Genomic DNA, 19,499 nt, shown 5'->3' on the forward strand with positions numbered 1-19,499 from the left:
AATTTAGGGCTGATAGTTGATTTGCTAAAAAGCGCAAAAAGCGGCCTGTCTCTAACATATACACACACACACACACACACACACACATGAACTGTTTTAAACCTATTAGTCGTGCGCTCATGTCCTATCAGATGAAGAGAATATCCAAAAGGAATATTCACAAATGTTAAACTTTACTACCAACTGCTATTTAAAAGTTTATCAGATGAGACTGGTCATTTCATCTTTTCGTTGCATGTTTTCGATCAAAAACTGTAAAGATATTAGCTCAGAGCTTCTTAATCAAATCCAACTTAGTTCCACTGACAGTAAACACAAAATGAGAAAACGTTTTGTCAGTTTTTGCGTAATGACCTTCAAAGTAACAGTGATATTTTTACATACCCCCATCTCAGTCCTGTATTAATTTTCTTAACACAAACTAACTTCTTGCTAACTTGGTCGTCCTCTATTGTTTTTAGCATCTTTTTGCATACTCCCCCATCTCAGCGTAACACTACAGTCCTATATAGCGATTTCTTCTTAAACGGTGCATATACATACGTACATAGATTAGACATACAGAGGTAGGAGTTGGATGTTAAATATGAACCAAGTCTTTTATGACGCATCTGACCTTCAGTAGGAAGATGCAGTTTGCTCACCGTCTCCACTGCTCTGACCAGTGTGGTGTGCTATTATTACTACACATAATAAAGTAAGTCTATGTCTCCAATCATTCACACCTCTAACACTTCCACACTGCCCCCTGCTGCTCAGAGCTAAAAACGCGTCATGGTGACTCACGCAACGCCAGCTACAAAGTGAGGAGAGTATTTCTATATAAAATGTTAAAGATGATGCTATGACTAAAAGGCTTAAGGCGACAGATTGAAATGGGGAGAAGCAAACACATTTACGGTAGAGTGTCGCTGTATAATAATGCTGAATAACACACATCGCCATTCACTAATTGAATCGCTATGGAAAAAAATATTATATTAGCACAAAGTGTAGGATCTTAACCTGGTGGAATTTATTTTGGCCCAATCCCTGTAAGAATTAAGGTATTTAAAGGTACACTATGTAACTTTTCTGGTGTAGGTTGCAGGTTCGCTTCCTGCTTGCCTCAATATGGATGTTATTGGTTTTCCTGTTTTCCTGTATGACATTAAACATATTAATTGATTGACATGAGTTACAGGTTATATCTGTGGAGTGGTAAGTCCGTTCATAGTCATAGGTTTGTTCTATGTTTTTAGCAATAAACAAAATAAAACTGAACAAATGTAGGATAGATGAGTTGCCATAATGTGGAAAAGCAAGGGGAAGGGCATACTACAAGAAAAGTTACACAATGTCCCTTTAAGACATTGTCAAACTCTAAAAGGAGAACATAAAATATTAATGAAATCTCACGTCTCTGCCAGGATCTCCTTGTTTCCCCGGATCTCCCTGAAAGACAAAAAGTACTGCTGAAGCGAACAATATCTTCTGTAACATTTTATACATATTTTGAACAGGCTAGCATCACCAGGACCTGTGTACCTTATGGCCCCGCACATAACTCCTTTATTATTAGCTCCACATGATTTAAAGTTCAGAGATGGACTGAAATAAGTTAAGACTGGGGTTTAAGTTAAGGTTAGGTAAATAGTAAATATTGTTAATATTAGTGAAATTGCATTTCTGTGCTGTACTAAGGGCAGTCACTGCCAGCTCGGTCTTTGTTATCTTGGCCTATGTCATTATCAGTATAATACTCCTTACAACAGAAGCATAGCCAGGCTGGACTGCACTAGACTGGAATGGAAAATATTATCACAATGTCTTGAGGGTTCATGTCTCCAGGTCCCAGAGCCCGAACTGATGATCAGACTCCAGGAAATGAATGCAAGTCAATATAATATCCCCAAAAAGGAAAACCAAACATGTGAGTGCCTGGGTGTTCCTGTGTGCTTAGTATATTTGATACAACACATATATGTATATAAATTAATTAAAATTTAAAACTTACCCTAAGCCCTGGAGCTCCTGGAGCTCCTGGTTTACCATCCAGACCAGGCCGACCATCCAACCCAGATGCACCCCTGTCTCCCTGAGGATCAAGAATAAACAAAGTAAGATTGTTAAGTTATAAATGTTTAAAATGTTTAAAAATATAGTTATTTTGAAAGGGGAGTGTGACTTTATTCCAAACCTTGTCTCCCGGGGACCCCCTTTCTCCGGCATCACCCTAGAAATATTATAAATGCAAATTAAAATAAAAAAAAAAACTTAAAAAGAATCAAAATCTTTGAGAAATTATAAACGTGAAAGTGACAACGCAGACTCACTCTTGCTCCAGGCAGCCCCCGCTGTCCCTCAGGCCCCTTTACGCAGAAACATTCACATTTAAAATCTGATATTATAGTATAATATTTGACTTGTATTATATCTATTTTATAGTTGAATGTATTTTATAATTAAACTCCACTCACTCTCAGACCAGCAGGACCCGGAGCACCAACCTCTCCTTTCTGGCCTTTACCTCCATGCTCCCCTGGGTCTCCTGCATCACCCTAATCAATAAAAACAAAAACAATTTCTGTCAAATAAATATGTACATTTTTAATACTCATATACAAAACATATTTAGATACAATATTGAGCACTGTAATTTGATATCTATTGGAGTAGCATAAGTACCTTCTCTCCTCTTTCTCCTTTTAGAGTGCCCTGGATATCAGCCTGTAATGAAAAAAATGAACTTTTCTATAACTTATAGAGATTTTTAACAAAACATTATGTAATTTTTGCTCTGTCATCAATAATAATTCCAGACCTGGAACTGAGAGAAACAATCCACTGCCTATATAGTCTTGCCTTTAGATGAATAACCCGTAGAACCACTATTATTTTAACAAAGAAGTGACCACTAGGGTTTAGATAAATACAGATTTTTACAAATACATATGATATATTTTTTGTAGAATTAAACTTGATATTTATATTTTTTTGCAATATTTCATCATATTATTTGATGTAATAGAATGTAATAATATAGATTTTTTTTTCATTGTGTTTATCCCTTAGCCTGGCTAGTCACAATTGCATATGATTTATTAGTGGACTGGAGCCACCGGTCTCCAGAGCTGGTTGTATACCGCCTTAATGGGAGGAACTTGAAACCATGTCTAGATAACTACCTATGAAACCTTTGCCTCTTGTTTTTTTTTAGTTTTACTGTGGATGTAATGTCTTGCCGAGGGACAGCTACAAAATATGGTCCAATGAGATAGTCCTGGTCCTCCGGTTGGTGGGTGAATGTTTAACCCACTACACCCCAGTTTGCCTATTCACCTTTTTCCATTCATAGCAGCAGTACATGGTATGTATTGCTTATATTCACCAATGCAACCCTGTAAATTGAAACATACCACTTTTCCTGGTGGTCCGGCAGGTCCTATAGGTCCCTTGAAGGATAAAACATAAATACTGTAAATCATTTTAGACCACCAATATCTACAAAGGGGGACGTTGCAGAGGCACTGACCTGCTCTCCCTTCTCTCCTCTGGGCCCCGCGGATCCAGGACTGCCCTGAGATCGAACACAGATCAATAAGATGCTCAGCCGCTTCAGTGAAAAACTGCACCACAATATTGAAATTCTGTCTGAGCGATGAAACATGAAAGTGTATTACATTTCGACCCTGCTCCCCTGGCTCCCCAGCATCGCCCTTCTCTCCTGGACGTCCTGGCTGTCCAGCGAGACCCTAAAGACCAACAGTATGGAACAAGTAAGTGAAATGATAATAAATGTTTTAAAATGTCTTTACAGTACTTTATAGTATGTAACGTCTTCTTCACAAGTTCGATGTTTACATGAAAATGTTTGGATCAACCCTTTATTTTGTTGTACCAGTGTTATAATTACCTTTATTAAGGTCAAGTGTAGGGTACATTTACTTGTTTTTACGTTTTACTTCACAAGTTAGTAGGTATATTATACAGTGTGGTACAGGTACCCAGGGGGGTATGGAGAATGACTTATAGAAAATTGCTGTATTATTTTTTATACAATTTTATTTTTAAAAGTTTGATTTCCCAGGCTGGTCTAAACATTTTAAATGTGAAGCTCACAATTAATTTTAATGTAGACTGTTCAAATTAGATTTCTTTCAAGAGTGTCGATACAGGGGGGACCCTAAGGCTACAGTGATGGCTAAAACTTCTTTAGTTCTCCTTTGATAATATAAAATATTGATTTATAAGCTTATAGCAAAATTGTTTTAAAAATTGCATTTAATACTTGATACTTGAGTTGTCTGTGTAATCCCTCAGTCGTCTAGGTATGATCTATAGCAAAAGAAAATTTCAACTCCCCTCTCAAATCATCTCTATTCTTTGGCTAATGTATTTGAAACACACAATGCTTCTTTGTGTAACATCATGGGAAAGTCAAACGAAATCAGCCAAAATATCAGGAACAGAATTATGGACTTGCGACAACATCCTTGGTGCAATTTCCAGATGCCTGAAAGTGCCATGTTCATCTGTTTAAATACGAAAGTATAAACAATATGGGAATGTCCAGCCATCATATTGCTCAGGAAGAAGACAGGTTCTGTGTCCCAGAGATGAATGTGCATTGGTCCAATATGTGCATATCAACCCAAGAACAAAAGTAAAAGACCTTCTGAAGATGCTGCTGAAGCTGGTGAGAGTGTGTCATTATCCACAGTGAAACGAGTACTGTATCGACATGGGCTGAAAGGACACTGCAGGAAGAAGCCATTACTCCAAAAGAAACATGAAAAAGTAAGAGTGTGTCATTATCAGATTACAGTTTTCAAATGCACACACGGACAAAGACCTTCATTTTTGTAGACATGTTCTGTGGTCTGACGAAACTAAAATTGAACTGTTTGGCCATAATGGGCATCATTACATTTGAAGGAAAAAAGGGGGAAGCTTGCAAGTCTGAGAACATCATCCCAGCGGTGCATCATGTTGTGGGGTTGTTTTGCTGCAGGAGGGACTGGTGCACTTCACAAAATAGATGGCATCATGAGGAAAGAACATTATGTGGAAATACTGAAGCAACATCTCAAGACATCAGCCAGGAAGTTAAAGTTTGGGCACAAATGGGTCTTCCAAACGGACAATGACCCAAAGCATACTGCAAAACTGGTTACACAGTGGCTTAAGGATAACGTCAATGTTTTGAAGTGGACATCACAAAGCACGGATATCAGTCCCATTGAAAATTTATGGGCAGACCTGAAAAGGCATGTGTGAGCAAGACGGCACACAAACTTGGCTCAGTTCTCACACCAGTTTTGTCAGGAGGATTGGGCCAAAATTCCTGCCAAATATTGTGAGAAACTTGCGGTAGGAAATCCAAAATGTTTGACCCAAGTCACACAGTTTAAAGGCAATGATACCAAATACTAATGAAATGTATGGAAACATCTGACTTTGAAGAAAGTAATGAAAAATTGTCTAAAAAATTTCTCATTATTCTAGCATTTAGCAAATAATTCTGGTAATCCTAATTAGCCAAAGTTTAGTCTGATTTCATGTCAGACAGTGAGAAAAAAAAAAAGCATAAGTGCCTTTTTATATAGTGTATGTAAACTTCTAGTTTCAACTGTATCATCACTGCTACAACTACTGCATTTTGGATACTTTCTGGACATGTCTAAAATCAACAGAAATTTGTATAATGCACTTACCCTCAGTCCTCTCTCTCCATTTTTCCCCGGCAGCCCAGACTCCCCCTGTTCCAGACAAATCAAGTCAGATTCATCATTGTATGTATTTTTCAATGTCAACAAAGAACAGCAATCAGTGTTTCAACAAAAATCCAATCGGCCACATCGAGGAACAATATAAGAAAGCGCATTATACTAACAGGGATGCCGTCGTCGCCTTTTTCTCCTTTTTCCCCCTGAAACACACACAATATAAATGATTTACTCGGTCCAATGGAGACAATCATAGAGGTGTATGAAATGTCAACATTACTACATCAACCCAGCAGCCAAGACAAGAATACAAGCAGGACAAAGGCAGAAGACAGAAGACCCTATTTTACCTTTCACTAGCCTCTAGAATGAGAAGCATGTAGAGAAGCAGGGGGAAAGTCTATAGAAATTATGTTATAGGAACAATATATGTTTTAACAAGAAAAGTATTCCCCGTATTTGACTAACTGGTTTTCCTGGAAGTCCTGGTTTTCCTGGGATTCCAGGTTTGCCGCCATCACCCTTTTCTCCAGCGTCCCCTGGTTCACCCTGAAAATAAATCATCATTAACAAACTTTTTATATTTTTTCTCTGGGATGTAACACTGCACTGCAAGATGAATTGTCATAATACTTTGCGTTCTCTGTTGTGATTGAACCTGGCCACTAGGGGGCCGGAGACTGGACCAATCACAGCGCAGCATTGGTGACCTCAATGGATGTACTTCAGCCTTTTTTAGCAGAATGATTTAGGAACTATTTTGTTTTGTAAAATGTACACAGAAAAAACGCTTTTTGTGGATGGGAAACATGTCTGCTTTTCTCTCGAGTGTATCTAGCAAAAGTTTGATTTGTCGGCTTGTTCTGCACTTCCCGATCAATTTCAGCGAGAACCGTTCCAGACTGATGTGTAGCACTCAATTCAGAGTGCATTAGCCAGGTTAGAAGAGTTGTGCTATTAACTGAATCGAGATCCAATCGTTTCAAATAATCAGCAATAAGTTACAGTGACTTTTAAGATGTCATCTTGCTTGCAGACTATAGGCTCACTTATATTGTATGCAATTATCAATGACCCATTCTTGGTTATTCAGAAAACCAAAGCCCATAGTGTATAAAGATATGCTTACCTTTTCTCCTGGTTTTCCACTGAGTCCAGGAGGGCCCTAAAAACACAGTAATGTTTAATGTATGTGCATAGCAGGTTCTTAGGCTTGGACTGGGTTTTGCAGACAGGTGGCACAAGAAAATGTTGCATGAATAAAAGATAGTGTTGCTACTGTCAGTTGGATGATTCTGCAGCTGAGAGACTACTGTTTAAAAAGTGGAGATGACACGACAAAAATAGTAAAAAGTCAAGTTTATTTCTACATATGGACTGATAAATAATGACCTTAAGCAATATCACACATTGTCCTTCAGGCTATTAAAACAGTCATGTTGATGTAGAAACAGAAGTAATATGCAATAAATGAATTATATAATTATTTAGAAACTGGGAACATTGGTTAAAAATACAGGTATAATGATGGAGAATAAAATTGTACATGCCCGATAAACTTAATTCATTCATTTGTCTCTTATTTTGCAGAAGGAATAAAAAAGTATGTCTTTATTTAAATCACTGAAACTGGATCTAATTATGAGATACAAACCAGAACTACAGTGGAAGTAAACAAGGTATTAAATAATGAATAGCAACTTCAGGCTGCATGTTTTTAGACACTAGTTTTAAGAGGTGAGTCCCATTTGTTTATTTACATGGATCCCCACATAGACTGTATATCAAGGTGAACTGAGCGAGTGTGATGTCATTCACGGTGTTCGGTTGCAGCCAGATGGAGTCACTCAAGGCTAACAGCTATAGTAACTAATTTGGAGCTAATTTATATATTTGGAAATCCAAGCGCAAAACCAAAGAGCAAATCAGGAGCAAGATTGTTGACGCCTGGCATTGTCGGTGTGGTGGGGCGGGCTCTGGGCTTATGAACAAGGAGCGATGGCTGTCAATCAAATCTGCTGCAAACTCTAGCACCCAAGTCAACTTATCTTTGTGAAGTGCATTATTTATTGAACTTACCCGAGCTCCTGGTTCTCCTTTAGTTCCTCCTCCTCCTGCTCCTCCTGAGCCAGGCTCACCCTAAAAGAGGCAGCCATTTTAGTAGTTTTAAAATTCAATAAAAAATACTGTCATCATGTATTTATAAAACAGCAATACACACTTTCTGTCCTGGTTCTCCTTGCTCTCCCTTTATCCCGTCCACACCAGGAAGCCCCCGAGTCCCCTGTGATAAAATGAGAAATTTGTTAAGAAATGTATAATATTAAAGGAAAAAACCCTCCAAACCATACAGTTATTATTAACATATTGCTACTACAAATAACTTGCAACTGTTACTATTTCCAACTACCAGTGTGACTAAGCCTGTGAGGTTAATGTACATGTCCAAAAATAAACTCTACTACTACTATAAGTTGAGTAAATTTCCACCTTATTGCTTGAGCTTACCTGTTCTCCTTTCTTTCCTGGCAAACCTGGAATCTACAAATTTGAAATAAAAAAGCAAAAGATCACAGGAACACTCAATTATAAAAAATGAAGGCAGCGCATGTGAAACATTTAAAATCTATTTCCTGCTTTTATTGACTTACGCTTCGGCCTGGCTCCCCCGGCGTACCATCATTTCCCTAAAAGCACAAAGACACGTGTTTTTTGTTTTTTATTTTAGCTCAAAGACTGGTTACAAAGCTTATGTAAAATTAACGGACTTTAAGTAACCAATTTTGAATCATGAGTGATGAGCATGTTTGAGAATAAACTGTTAGCTCCGCCCATTTAGTCTCTCCTCTCAATTGAACAATAACAGAGAAACAACTGTCTAGTATAGTCACATGTAGCATCTACATGGGGCTTATCCAATAACGTCTCTGGCTGGATAACATTGTCTGTCCCTGGTAGTTGCTTCCTTATGGTACTAAAATACTTATGAGACAATATCATTCAGTCTCATCTTGTTTCACAAATAGCTAGTTTCCATAATACACTATACGGAGTAGGGTTATACTAAGATATTGATCTATACTTAAACTAGTACCAAGAGTATCAATGCAGAAAGAAATGACATAAATACACAGAACTGGGCATTTCCTAAATAGTTGTTCAATTTAATGTAATATTAAATCCCCCCCCCCTTTTTTTTTAATTGAAATTTACATTCTGCTGTGTGTTTTGTTTGTTTTTTTTCTCTCATTATTATCACTGTATTGAGTGACAAGCCTTTTCTTTAGCATCATTATAGGGGTTTATTTTTTTTCCTGAATTAGAAGAGGGATGTCAGTAGGGATGGAACAACATGCAATTTCCACCAGACAAGACAAAACACAACACAAGAAAGAGAATATTTTACGATACATTATTATAAATGAATAGTAGCACAGCTTTTTTTAAACTAGCTCCATCAACTCCAATTCACTTTCTACTGTAAAACCATCCCTCTCTCTGTAACTGCTGCTGTCAGGCTCATTATTTTGGTAGCTAAGGGTGACGTCACACTCCCTCAGTCCGTTCTATATCCAGTCTATGTTGTCAACCCTTTTCTGTCCAAACCAAATGTAACCACATGGAGAATATAATGATACGTGATTATTTCCCACAGGTGTGCACATTCTTGAAGCAATTTTAACTCACGCTATCTTGTCCCATCCCTAGAACTCAGGTACAATTCCTTTACCGCGTCTTACCTTTTCCCCAGGTGGTCCGCCGGGTCCTGGTAAACCCTGGTGACAAACAGGTAGATTCCTTTATAAGTCATATGATGTTCTGAATCAAATACAACAGTAGGAAATGTATTATTCAATTTATATTATTCACTCACTCTTAACCCCTGAGCTCCAGCTGGCCCTGGTTTCCCTGGGGGCCCCTAGAATTGCAGCATTGTTAAAACATGTCCACAAAAGCCATAGGAAAAGCAATATATTTCTGCACATATTATATACATATTCCGCTGTGTGGGAGAAAAATGGCTGTACTCACTCTCTCACCGGTCTCTCCAGCTGGTCCTCGCTCACCCTGAAAGAGCAAAAGAAATGGTTGAAAGAGGAAATAAAAACGGTTTAACTTGTATTGGAATGCAGTTAGATGTGACTAAGTATAAAACATTAATGTGGTGTATTTTCATTTATTTCATTTTGTTTTTATTGTGTTAATTGGATTGTGTACAGATGTTTTCAGGCTGTAAATAGTACTGTCTGATTATTACATTAAAATATTGTGCGAAAGACAAATGAAGGTAACGTTTGATTTAAAATTATTGAAGTTAGTTTAATAACAGTAATACGTGATGGCCCTCTGAAAAGCTGCAGTAATAGTGTATTTCTCAGCATTTGGAAAGTAAACATTTTGGGAAGTTATGCCATGGAGCCGGAGAATGTCACATACATAGAGGTCAGGAAAGGTCACTGCAGATTACTGGGAAAAAAATCTATATTTTTCACAGTTTTAGCAAACACAAACTAGCCAAGATAAATTGTATTACTATTATTATTAACATTATAACATAGGTAACATTATTATAACATGGCCATTTGTGTAACATAGGACGTTTAAGACAAAGATAATGTGTTTAGCTGGAACAGTGCTATACCCTGGCCAAACTGTAACAAACAAGGACACACAAAAATTGATTAAACTAAGATTAATATATGATCAAACTAAATGTGAGGCTGGATTAAAGTCGGCCTTGAAAGACCCTTATGTACCCTCCACCGCATCCACTTTATCAGTCAATATTTAAGCCAGATGCCCTACCTGACACAATTCTCTCTATCCAGGCAATATACAACATGTACTACAATGAACAAACCACATGTGTGAAACAATGAAAGACAACGTGGATGTAGGAACTAAGAACATAGCCACATGTCTGTCTGTCTATCTATCTATCTCTATTTCTCTCTCTTGCTCTTTAGCTCTCTGTCTAGCTATCTATCTATCTCACTCTCTAGCTCTCTCTGTCTATTTCTCTCCCTCAATTTCTATCTATCTCCCTCTATTTCTTTCTCTCTCATGCGTGCCGTTTCTAGCTATCTCTCTCTCTCTCTCATTCTCTCTCTATCTATCCCTCTCTATCTCTCACTCCCCCTCTATCTAGCATCTCGCTCTCGATCTATTTATCAATCTATCTCTCTCACTCTCTCTATCTCTCGTTCTCTATCTATCTATCTCTATTTCTCTCTCTTGCTTTTTATCTCTCTGTCTAGCTATCTATCTCTTGCTCACTCTCTAGCTCTCTCTATCTATTTCTCTCTCACGCTTTCTAGCTATCTATCTCTCTTTCTTGCTCTCTTGCTCTCATCTATCTATGTCTTTCTCTTTATCCTCCTCTCTCTTGCTATCTAACTATCCATCTATTTCTCTTGCTCTCTCTCTCTCTATCCAACACCATAATAATCCATAGAATCATATTTAGACTATGGACAATACTACAGTGTCTCCTGAGTCCTGCACTTAGACAATGCTCTGGTTACTTGAATTATTTGTGCAACATACAAGACAATGACAGTATAAACTCATTCACTTGCTTACTAGTGTCTAACAAACCATCATTTCTAATCCAGGGGCTTGAATAGGTGGAGTATTGCTCAGGAGTCTTACATTCATATTTAAAGACGTCTATTATAGCTCAATGCATCTGCTGCTGTGACCCTGAATCTATGGACAATATGTTCCCTGATATTTTGGTCCAGTGCAGGGCTGAACCAAATCAATATATTACTAAAGATGTGGCCCCTGCAGTCAATGAAGTACACTGTCGCTATAGGGTCTTGATAAAAAAAAACCATACAATCTCTCTAGTTTAGACCTAAAGATTCAAAATGCAATTCAAAACCATCTTCTGTTGGTTTAGTTATTAATAAAACTGAACTTAACTTTCTCTCGAGTGTAACTTTCTCAATTTTCAAACTGTGCCTGGAGAAGGTAGGTATATAAATCTATCTAACTCGTTCTTCACTCATGAAAACACTTTGTAACATTGCTAGTATTCACGTGCATGTATTTTCTGGCATGTGCTTTTAAAACAGCTTTTCCAGACAGAAAATTAGACAGAGGTCAATGCTCTCTTCCCAAAGAGTAATATTGCGGCACAACTCTTACGGCTTTTACTTCCAGGTTTGGGATCCATGAAATGTTTTACACACAGGTGTATCATTTTGCCACAAAGAGCCGTTTTAAAAATATACCGGTGCTCTAAATGCATATGTGTACCCCAGTTTGAATTCTCACAAATGCAGCATCTGTTGGAGGAAATGTATGTCTTCAAATCATTCCTGGGTTTGTTACTCGCTATGGCAACGGTCCAAATTTTCCATCATTCTAAAAATACATAGATAGAATGACCTGATTTCTGTCTTATAATGCATTAGGGAGTATTATCATAAGGAAATCTACAAATGGCCTGATCATATATACTAGTTCTGTCCATTAGTGCTCTTTAAACCTCAAAAAATCGAATAATCCTTTTATGAGCCCTCATGTGAAGTAGATTATAGAGTTAGCGTTACAGAATGTTCCGATGCCTTTTGAAAAACAACAAAAATGTCTTTCCAAAACCGATCGGTATTTGTTGATTGTCTTTCGTCCCCTGCAAATCACTCACCCTGTCCCCCTCTGAACCAGGCTCTCCAGGCTGTCCACGGTCTCCCTATGATCAGAGGACACATGGGTCAGACTTCCATCAAAATACATCTACAACAAGTGCGTACTCTGAGCATAGCCAATCATTTTTACCTTGCTGCCAATCTCCCCTGGTGGACCGCGGGGACCCTGGAAGATAAAAGAAACATCAAAATTTATAGCCCTTCTACTTCAAAGTTTCTGTTTGTCAGTGTTTGGACAAAAATAAGATATATGAGTTTGTGTTGACCTGTGTATCTATAATTTACCTCACAATTCAAGAACAATAAAATACAACAAAACTACTTGTCCAGGAAGGATAACAGGCTTAAGTCTCGGTACTAAACTCACACAAAAAATAGCCGCAAACCTGGTTTAGTCTAAATTCAATTGAGATAATAATAAAGGAATTATGCCATTTAATCTTAAAATATCCAAGAGAAGTACTATGCAAATTGAACTTATTGAAATCATTTAGTAAAAAAAACCAAACATTGACATATACAGAGAAGGAAACACTGCATTTTGTGTTTACTCAAGAGTTGACACTTTTTGTTGTTCGTGTAAGTGTTTATGTGTTGTTTATGTAAATGCTTTTGTTTGTGACACTCGGTTGCTATGTCAATGAGCTGATGAGTAGTTTCTATTGGTCAGTTACAGTTTTGGAGACTGGCACTAGTGAGTGGAGCCTGCTGTTGTTTTGCTCTTGTTTTAGCGTGGGTTATAGCCTACGGTAATAAACAAACAACAACCAGAAGAAATTTGGCATGTTTCCTTTCATCAAAACACTACAATGTGTTTGGGACAGGTTATATCAGATTTGCTACTATTAAACACTAGGCTCTTGAATAGGCCTGAATATTCAAGAGCCTACTTAAATATTCACTTCAAAAGCAATGCCAGAGCATAGACAGTTTTGAGATGAGTTAGACCCAAAATATTTCTGGTGGCACATACTAAAACTACAGTATGAACAATATTTATAGTTAAACCTAGTTGTGACTGCTACCTCTCAATATAAAACATTTCCATTTTTTCAAGACACTATAAGAGAGAAAACAGACTCTGCTTGTATGTAAAGTGTCTGGAAAAAACTATTAGCAGGGCTGTCTGTTACTAATTCCTGATCAAGGTTAAAGGTCCCATACTATATTTTCAGATCTATGTTATAATGTTTTTTCCTCATTACAAACAGACCCGGAGTTGTGTTTTGTTTCACTCACACACGGTCCACCTTGTGATGTCATGTGGTAATATAGGTGGTGGTAAACTCCATACACTTACAGTAGAATCATTTGGATCATTTCAGCTCTGAAACTGCCCATCTCTACTGAACAAAAGGTAAAAGGTAGCTGTTTACCAGAAAACTACCACTACGTGACATCACAAGGTGGAACAGAGCATTTTGAGCTGTGGAGATGTTACAGACTAATAATAAAGGGTGTGAATAAAACAAAACACAACTCTAGGTCTGTTTTAGAGGAGGTAACAACATTATAACATGGTTTAAACCTCACAAGAGTCCATTTTGTGTAATATATGACCTTTAAATGCTTTCAATTTGGACCATATATTTCCCACAGTACATTACACTAAAGCAGCTTATATCTGTTTCTGGTCCCTATAACATGATGGAAGTATTTCTGTGCATATATGACACTTACTCTGTCCCCTGGCTCTCCTTGTCTGCCTGGAGGTCCTGGCAGTCCCGGTCCCCCCTCCCCCTAAAAAAAAAACATATACACAGCAGTTTTACAGAGATAAGAAATGGTGTATATGCTGCTGCCACTAAGTGCTATGACAAATCTATCCATACCTTGTCACCCTTGGAGCCTGGTGATCCCGCCTGCCCCTTGGCACCTGGGGCCCCTGGGAGTCCTGCACTGCCCTGATAATAAAAGTGTAATTAGGGAAATGAAACATAAAGCTGACATGCAGTGAACATATAATTTAGGGAGGTAAATAAAATAAAATAAATGGACAACGAAGGACAAAGTTTTGGCACCGCTCAAGTAAAAGGCGTAATATTTCACGGTTAATCGCTCTAGGAAAAATCCGTCAACTTTAAAGCTGCACTATGTAACTTTTGTCAAACAGCCCATTACGAGTCACTTTGAATAACTGAAACACTTTTAGACCTTAACAATCTGCTTCATATCATGGAAAAGAGGAAAAGTGGCTATGCATTTTTACTGTGAGCGAGCCGCCTCTCCGTAGACCTGACCTGTTGGCATCACTAGCATGGAGATAAGTTTAATGCCATACAGGGGAACATTCCAGACAAAGCAATCCCAATGGAGGGTAGCAGGTGATGGATCAGTGACCAGAGAAGTTACATAGTGAACCTTTAAATAAATATTGTATGCGTATTTTTGTGCATTTTAAGATTAATGTAAAATCCAAACATTTCCTTTTCAACAACAAAACACAACTGAAGAAGATGACACAAATAAAATCCAGTAATAATCACAGATGTGTACGTAATTCTGTCTGATTATATTAAAACAAAGAGTGTTTTTGAATGCAATTTATGGGTTTTATCATCCTGTAACGTACACCGTTTTGAGGACTTTTCACGATTTCACGAAGGATATTTGGTTTTAAATTGTTAATTGCTATGCTAACGATCTTAATTTCATAGTTTATGTTGTCTAAACTGGCAAGAATCTGTGTGTGTGTGTATTGTTCTAACATAATGTCATGGTTTCGGTTCATTATTCTAAATGTGCCCTTGGTGCTATCTCCCCCGTCCACTCTCCTCTCTCTGCTGAAGCACAGAGCCGAGGTGTCAGCACATTGTCCCTGATTGACAGAGCTCTTACTGGGGAGCCCTTGTCGCCCTTGATGGCCGAACCGCTGCCCACTCCTGGAGGTCCCTGTCAGAAAGAGAGAAAAGATGGTGAGAAAGAGGGGTGTGAGCGGGGGGAGGGGGATGAGGGGGGTGACGGAGAGAGAGAAGAGAGAGGAGAGAGACAGTGGGAGGGGGAGACAGGTTAGGCAGAGAAAGCAGACGACAGAGAGAGATGGAGAAAGAAGGGAGATGAGAGAAAGGGGGAGAGAGCGCGGAAGATATAAACAGAGAGAGAGATAGAGAGTAAGGGAAGGCAGAAGGGGGATAGAGGGAATGGGGAGAAACAGGGAGGAGATGAGATATAGAGGGAGGACATGACAGAGAAAGGAGAGAAAGAGAAAGAAGGAAAGTGAGTAAGAGGAGAGTGAGAGAGGGGAGGGGGGTGAAACAGGAGGGGGGTGATAGAGAGAGAGGGGGGAGGGTGAGGGAGGGAGAATAGAGAGAAGGGGAGAGAAATGGAGGGAGAGAGCAAAGTGAGGAAGAGCGAGAGAGTGGGAGGGGGAGACAGGTTGGGCAGAGAAAGCAGAGGACAGAGAGAGATGGAGAGAGAAGGGAGATGAGAGAGAGGGGGGAGAGAGAGCGGAGGATATAGACAGAGAGAGACAGAGAGAGATGTAGAGTGAGGGAAGGAAGAAGGGGGGTAGAGGGAATGGGGAGCAACAGGGAGGAGATGAGATATATAGGGAGGGCATGAGAGAGAAAGGAGAGAAAGAAGGAAAGTGAGTAAGAGGAGGGTGAGAGAGGGGACGGGATGAAACGGGGGGTGATAGAGAGAGAGGGGAGCGTGAGGGAGAATAGAGAGAGAGAAGGGGAGAGAAATGGAGGGAGAGAGCAAAGTGAGGAAGAGAGAGAGTGGGAGGAGGAGACAGGTTGGGCAGAGAAAGCAGAGGAAAGAGAGACAGATATGGAAGGTGAGAGAGGGGAAGAAGAAAGACAGAGGAGAGATGGGGGTAAAGAGTTGGGAGAGAGAGAGATGGATAGAGGAGGAAGGAGAGAGGGAGATGAGGAGAGAAAGGGAGGAGGATCTAGCCAGAAAAATAGAGGTGTAGAGTGAGTTAAAGCGATAGGAGGGTAGAGGGAATGGAGAGAAACAGGGAGGAGATGAGATATAAAGGGAAGACATGAAAGAGAAAGGAGAAGGTGAGAAAGAGGTGGGTGAGAGGGCGGAGGGGCTGAAAGAGGAGAGGGGTGAGGAGAGAGGGGTGATTGAGAGAGAGAAAGGAGAGAGAGAAGGTAAGGGAGGGAGAATAGAGAGAGGGGGAAAAAGATGGAGGGAGAGCACAAGGGGAGGAAGAGAGAGTGGCAGAGTTAGGCAGAGAAAGCAGAGGAAAGAGAGAGAGAAAAGATATGGAGGGGAGAGAGAGGAAGAAGGGGAAGAAAAAGACAGAGGAGAGAGTGGGGTAGAGAGTTGGGAGAGAGAGATGGAGAGTGAAGAAAGGAAGAAGGAGAGAAGACGGAGTGAGGAGAAACTGGGAGGAGATGAGATATATAGGGAGGACAAGAGAGAGAAAGGAGATGGTGAGAAAGAGGGGTGATAGAGAGAGAAAGAGACAGGGAGGGAGAATAGAGAGCGGGGGAGAAAGAGATGGTGGGAGCATGAGAGGAAGAGGGGGTAGAGAGAGACAGAGGAGGGGGGTAGAGAGTTGGGATTGAAAGAAGAGGGGGATTAAGGAGATGGGGAGAGAGATGGAGGGAGAGACCAAGGTCGAGGAAAAGAGAGAGAGGGGGAGAGAGGAGGATATACATAGAGAAAGATAAGGAGAGATGTAGAGTGATTGAAGGTGGAGGGGGGCAGAAGGAGTGGGGAGATGAGATAGAGAAAGGACATGAGAGAGAAAGGAGAGCGAGGGAAAGGAGAGAAACAAAGAAACAGAGAGAGAGGGGAGAGTGAAGGAGAGAGGGGGGCACACAGAGTAAATAGAAAGAGAGGGGTAGAGAGAGAAAGAGAGATTGATGGAGAGAGATAAGAGCTTAGTATCATTATTCCCACATGCTGTCAGGGCTTTTCTGAAGAGATGTGTGACTCACCCTTTCTCCGGGGCTGCCCTTGTCCCCCTGCACAGACAGAAATACATGAAAAGATGGGGAAAAAAAGTTAAGTGTTGATACCTCACACAAAATGATTCATGATTGCCTCCTATTGTGTCCGATCTGCTCTGTATCTATATGCAAATAGCTCACTTCCTGTCTCTTCCCTGTCCATCATATAAATATAAATGGACTGGTGCTTCAAAGGCAAAGTATATGACTATAAATAACAATAAATACGTCTCCAGGAAGGATATGATAGCTTGTGTGTGTGATTAGAAATGGCAGGCAGATGCTAATCTCCAGAGAAGAACAACTGATGCTGATTAATAATTACCCAACATCAAGAGTGATTCAGGAGTAACCATAGAAACCAACTTCAAAGACATGTCCCAGAAAAATAAAAAATAAAAACGAATTTTCTTTCAGCTAAAAACTAATAAAACTGGAATAATATTACTGGATAATGATATCATCTCAGTAATATATTGTGAAATGATTACGGAAATGTCTTGGGACAGGTTTAGCTGTACGGAGCAACTATGCTAGAATCTAAATGGTGGAATACTGCCACCTTGTGTTTCACGGTGGAAAACACAAATGGTGCTATGAATTACAGTCTACTCCAAAATGTAGTCAGCCATCAATGCCAAGGTCATTCCAATATAAAATGCATGAACATAAAATAATCATAATAGTTTTCACTCCTCAACTTAATCAAATCAAAGTGGCTTAATTACATGATTAAGGCAGACGATGTATTCATCTAAATTAATGTAGTAACAGATTCAAGACTATTTAAGCATTTATAGATGTAATAACCCAGGTATAAAGAAATGTACTTAAAAAATACATATAACACAGATAGATCCTTATTTTACATTGTGTTCATTGTAAACTGCAATATTGATTTAAAATGTCTTAATAGAAACATGTTCACTGACTCCTGTTCAAAACTGCACAACTGATAAACTTCATTTCATCATGAAAAAACAACAGATTTTAATTTACATGTTTTTGTTGAAAAGTTGCCAAGTGACATTTTTTACCATCTATGTATGACCAAGAATCAGAATTTTTTAACTGATCACAAGTAAGTACTGACAAGTGTGTGGAGATAAGGAGGCAGGTAAAACAGGATTACTCAAACATTTATGAATTACCGTATTTTTGGGACTGTAAGTCACACTTTTTTCATAGTTTGTCCGGAGGTGCAACTTATACTCAGATGGGACTTATATGAGAAATTATTAAAATACATAATTTTGTTATTGTCACACTGTGCGAGGGCACTCTAGGCTTGTTTACCAGTAAGGCAGTAAGTGGCACTTAATCTTCCTCCGGAGTTGGTGGAGTCGTTCAGAAGCGAAACCGAGGATGAAGAATTCAATGGATTTAGTGATTTGGAGTGAGATCGAGAGTAAACTTGTTAGCTTGTTTTTTATGCTTTAGTTATCTGATAAACTGTTAATATCTTATGTTAACACAACAGGCACGTATTCAGTTTGTTGTCTGTTAGCGTGCTGTACTGCTATTCAGCCTGTTGTTCAAGATGTAATAATAACAATAAAATAGATATTGTTATTATTACAACTTGCCTTTAAAAATAAAATGTCTGTTCTTGGTCTCGGATTTTGTAAAATAAATTTCCCCAAAAAGGCTTATAGTCCAGTGCAACTTATATATGTTTTTTTCTTCATTATTACAGATCTTTTCGCTTGTGCGACTTAATACTCCGGAGTGACGTAAAGTCCACAAAATACGGTAATCAAAATACCATTAACATGGCTAAAATCTTATTACATCGATCTGAATAATGCCTCTTGTAATTTTCTAATATTGTGTAAATGTGACGATGATGCCCTACCTTAATGGAGAGTCCGGGTGTGCCTGGTAACCCGGGGCGACCATCCTGTCCTGGAGACCCTTGGGATCCAGACGTTCCTTTGGCCCCATCAGTCCCTGGACGTCCTGGAGTTCCCTTTATACAGGACACAGTTTAATTATACAGACAAAATTAACTAAAGTAATCATGCCCCACATTTATGTTTAGAATTTCTGTGCTTTTTGGTAATTCAGTTCTGACATATTAATAGTTTGCACTTACATTTTTTTGAATAACCACTGAGCCACTGTCACCCCTTTACTACCTCACCGTTACCCATGTTAGAAACGGTCATGATTATTAAATGTGCAATATCTAAAGTGAATAGAATTATAATACAACATTTAATTGTGAA

At 39.0% G+C, this 19,499-nt stretch overlaps 1 protein-coding gene across 1 annotated transcript in view; it reads right to left on the reverse strand.

Annotated features, from left to right (window-relative positions):
• col7a1 (collagen, type VII, alpha 1) overlaps nt 1-19,499 on the reverse strand; it is a 166,336-nt gene that overhangs the window by 97,604 nt on the left and 49,233 nt on the right. Inside the window, exons 37-63 of the mRNA XM_055221855.1 lie at nt 19,127-19,240; nt 17,260-17,286; nt 15,203-15,256; nt 14,197-14,268; nt 14,045-14,104; nt 12,495-12,530; nt 12,364-12,408; nt 9,741-9,776; nt 9,583-9,627; nt 9,449-9,484; nt 8,360-8,395; nt 8,217-8,249; nt 7,930-7,992; nt 7,788-7,847; nt 6,838-6,873; nt 6,177-6,257; nt 5,876-5,911; nt 5,697-5,741; nt 3,663-3,734; nt 3,515-3,559; nt 3,399-3,434; nt 2,668-2,709; nt 2,460-2,540; nt 2,316-2,351; nt 2,180-2,215; nt 1,997-2,077; nt 1,399-1,434 (exon numbers count right to left, since the gene is read on the reverse strand). Coding sequence (XP_055077830.1) covers nt 1,399-1,434; nt 1,997-2,077; nt 2,180-2,215; nt 2,316-2,351; nt 2,460-2,540; nt 2,668-2,709; nt 3,399-3,434; nt 3,515-3,559; nt 3,663-3,734; nt 5,697-5,741; nt 5,876-5,911; nt 6,177-6,257; nt 6,838-6,873; nt 7,788-7,847; nt 7,930-7,992; nt 8,217-8,249; nt 8,360-8,395; nt 9,449-9,484; nt 9,583-9,627; nt 9,741-9,776; nt 12,364-12,408; nt 12,495-12,530; nt 14,045-14,104; nt 14,197-14,268; nt 15,203-15,256; nt 17,260-17,286; nt 19,127-19,240 — 1,380 coding nt within the window. The remainder of the gene's footprint in view (nt 1-1,398; nt 1,435-1,996; nt 2,078-2,179; nt 2,216-2,315; nt 2,352-2,459; nt 2,541-2,667; nt 2,710-3,398; nt 3,435-3,514; nt 3,560-3,662; nt 3,735-5,696; nt 5,742-5,875; nt 5,912-6,176; nt 6,258-6,837; nt 6,874-7,787; nt 7,848-7,929; nt 7,993-8,216; nt 8,250-8,359; nt 8,396-9,448; nt 9,485-9,582; nt 9,628-9,740; nt 9,777-12,363; nt 12,409-12,494; nt 12,531-14,044; nt 14,105-14,196; nt 14,269-15,202; nt 15,257-17,259; nt 17,287-19,126; nt 19,241-19,499) is intronic.

The sequence above is a fragment of the Periophthalmus magnuspinnatus genome, chromosome 5 (assembly GCF_009829125.3).
Source record: "Periophthalmus magnuspinnatus isolate fPerMag1 chromosome 5, fPerMag1.2.pri, whole genome shotgun sequence".
Lineage (NCBI taxonomy): Eukaryota > Metazoa > Chordata > Actinopteri > Gobiiformes > Gobiidae > Periophthalmus > Periophthalmus magnuspinnatus.